Here is a 3,315-nt window from a genome sequence, read left to right as displayed (position 1 = left end):
TAGGCGGGGTTAGTCAGCCGGCAGTCCCCGCTACGGGGGCGTTGGGGACACTGCCGCTCTGTTAGGCTCGCGGGGCATTCATGCTTGGCTCCTCTCCCCCGGCTCGGGACCAGAGAGTGTCCCGGGGGTGGGACGGGGGCCCCATCGCAGGCCGAGGAGGGTGACCTGTACCTGTGCCTTGCACATGTGACGTGCTGAGATCAGTGACCTGGCACCCGGAGGAGCACGCTCTGCCCCATACAGTTCACCCTCCGTTTTTCCTGTGTTTTTCTTTGCTTTCTGGCTGTGCCATCAGACTGGGACAAAAATCCTGCAAAACTGGGCTGAGCCCCACGCGTCCAAGGGGACGCAGACCCTGGGAAGCAGTCACCTCCCCTGCTGGGAGGGAGATGCTCCAGCCTGCTCCTCTGTGCCTCCCCCTGAGGAGACCCTGCCCTAGAGCAAGCGATCCGGCAGGCGTGGGCTGACCCTCGTCGGTGGGACGAGCCAAGGGGTGGGGGATGTTTGGTTACCGAGGCTGCAGCCTCTCGGAGCGCTTTCTGGATGCCTTGAGCTGAGCTACGGTCAGAAAAATCTGCCTGTTGTGTTGAAGGCACCTTCCTTGGTGCCGCAGCCCCCAGGGTGCCTGGGCAGGGGGAGAGCAGCAGCATCCCCTTCCCGCCTGGGGGCTGGACCAATTTTCCTACCAGCAAGACTTTCCAAATCTTCTCTGGCTGTCCTAAGAGACAGAGCCCTGGGGAGGAGGGGTGGTGACAGTGGAGGTGGTTTGGGGGGGTCAGCAGCACCGTGGCTACAGCCAGGAGAGAACCTGCAGGGGAGGGGACAGCCTCTGCTGCCAGCCTGGGGCAGACCCCTGGGCCTCACCCGGATCTGGGGGTTTCTCCAGGCTGCAGAATTTCCTGGAGTATCGGTTTTCTCCAGGTGTAGTGTGACGGATGTTGAAATCGCGAAATAACTTTGCTAGGTGTGCAACCGGTGTGCCGCAGCAGGAGAGGCGCTGGCTGGGGAGGAGGAGGCGGGCTCGGTTACGTCAGGAAGCGGCTGAGAAGGAATTAGGCAGGTCACAGCTCGCCAGGTTAGGCTCGGCCACCTCCTCCTCCCCGAGCGGTGCAGGGCTTAGGCTTGGTTCACGTTCCCCTGGGCTCACCAGCGTTCTTAAGCGCTGTGGTTCCAGAGCAGCTCTTGGAGCAGTGAGAGTTCTCCAGCATCTCAGCACCTTGCGAGATCAAACCGGGAGCTCAATTTTTGGGCATCTGCATGTCTTAAAAACTATTCCAGTAACCTTGCTGGTTTCGGCCTGTGTCCAGGTGAGGAGCTCAGTGCTCTGGTTCCACCAGCCCAGCAGGGAGCTGGCCTTGCACCAAAAGCCACCGGTCTCTACGCCGCAATTAAAACATACCTTTGTCAGTCATGGGAACGCTGCCCTTGCCATCTCTTTGGCTCTGGAAAACCAAAAATTACGCCAGGCTTGCTCTCTTAATCCTGTTCCGGGTATGCGAGGCATCCTTGTACCCGCAGGAAGGAGAGTCCGTCTGAGCCATGAATAGGGTCTTACAAAAGACTGCGCTCGTCAGGGAAATAAAAGCCAGATAAAGTGGCAATTAGCAATTTTCTGTGTTCAGTGGAAACTGGTGCATATAATAGCAACATTTGAGATGCATAAAGCTCTGTTCCGCACCCCCCCCGCCCGCCCCGATTCCTTTCTTTCCTTCAGAATTGTTCTTATGAATTGGAAAGGCCATGATATTTGTGAGAAACTGGAGAGGAAAAAAAAAAAAAAAACCCCAGCCCCCCTGCCCGGGGGCAGATGGCCACACAAAAGGCTGAGTGGTGCAGCAGCCCCGGCTTTGCTGCTCTGCCTGCTCCTTGGCTGACGCACAGAGGTGATCTGACCGCTGCTTTCTCCTTCCCAAATTGCTTTCCAGTTGCTTTCCTGTCAAAGCCTCAAGGCCTGGTTACTCCCAAGAAAAAAGGAAACGGGAATAAAAGAAGAAAAGGCAAAGGCCTGGGGAAGAAGCGAGACCCGTGCCTGCGGAAGTACAAGGATTTCTGTATTCACGGCGAATGCAAATACATCCGAGAGCTGGGAGCTCCCTCCTGCATGTGAGTTGTTGGCGTGTGCCTGTGCCGGGGGAGCCTTAGTCACGGTTCCTTCAATTCTCCAGGCTGGGCAGAGGAAGAGTGGAGGAGATTATTTTTAGTGCATGTTCGCCATCCGTGCAGGGACGGCTCTGACTTGGCCTCTTCCTTGTGCTTCTTGAGCAATGTCCGTCCCCCACCAAAATCCGTCATGGACTCAGCCCCGGCATTCCCTGCTGGCGCGGTGAGCTCCGGCTGAACTGCCGCACCAAGACCTGGGCCGTGGGTTTCGGAGGATGGCGAGCAGGGGTTGGGGGCTCGCAGCCAAGGTCTCCTGCTGGTCTGGTTTGTGAGGCCCCATCCCTGCGACCCCCCCGTCCCTCGCAGCTGCCAGCCTTGGCTGAGAGCTCAGGGTTCCCGCAGCGGTGGGGGCGTACTGATGGGGGCAGGAAGAGCATCTCTGCGGTGGCAAGGTGGATTGGAGTTGGCACCTTTGGGGACAGTCTGCCAAAGCCATGCCCAAGCTGTCCCTTGGCCCTGATGGAGGGCAGGACTGCGTACCCCCCCCTGCCCCGGGATGCAGGTCGAGAGCAGGGACTGGGCAAGGCAAGCGGAGGAGCAAGCGCTTGCCTGCTGCTGGGGCACCTGGATCCAGCACTGCTGCCGCAGGAAATGCCCAGGGGTGCGCATCTGATCCCTGCTGACGTGGGCAGGGGTTGAGCTGGCAGATATATAAGAGGCTTTGTTCTTTGCTATCAATCCTCTGAGCCATCCAGCCCTGCTCTCGGAGCCCGGGGAAGATAATAGCTCCCTGGCTTACGGTGCCCACAAGATCTCGCGCCCTGCAATCCACAGGGATCAGGCTCCGCATAGCTCCTTGAACCGCTTAGTTCCTCCCTGCCTGGAAGCTGTCGTGAAGTTGGGCCCTAGCACAGGGGGCTCAGGACTGCCAGCAGCAGGAGGTCTCTGCTGGCTCAGCTTGGGCCGGTGGCCCAGCGTGATGTGGGGTGTGGTGTCCCCTGCCCGGGACTGGGGCAGCCAGGTGTCCCCTGCCCAGCCGCCTGCCCTTCCCAGATCCCCGGGGAGGCCCCGGGCCACAGGCCAGCAGGAGGGGTCCAGGCTGGGGCTCTCCAGCCTGGTGGCCCATCTCTGGGTGACATCTCCCCAGAGCCATCATGGGTTTTAGGAACAGCGGCCAAAGGCTCCAGTCCCCTCTGACAATGTGGTCCCGTGTTG

At 59.6% G+C, this 3,315-nt stretch overlaps 1 protein-coding gene across 1 annotated transcript in view; it reads left to right on the top strand.

The window, feature by feature from the left end:
• HBEGF (heparin binding EGF like growth factor) overlaps window positions 1–3,315 on the top strand; it is a 7,532-nt gene that overhangs the window by 1,774 nt on the left and 2,443 nt on the right. Inside the window, exon 2 of the mRNA XM_009649486.2 lies at window positions 1,926–2,103. Within this exon, the coding sequence (XP_009647781.1) occupies window positions 1,926–2,103 (178 nt within the window). The remainder of the gene's footprint in view (window positions 1–1,925; window positions 2,104–3,315) is intronic.

This window comes from Egretta garzetta, unplaced genomic scaffold (genome assembly GCF_000687185.1).
Source record: "Egretta garzetta isolate BGI_Z169 unplaced genomic scaffold, ASM68718v1 scaffold692, whole genome shotgun sequence".
Taxonomy (NCBI): domain Eukaryota; kingdom Metazoa; phylum Chordata; class Aves; order Pelecaniformes; family Ardeidae; genus Egretta; species Egretta garzetta.
This window is presented reverse-complemented; position numbering and strand designations above follow the sequence as displayed.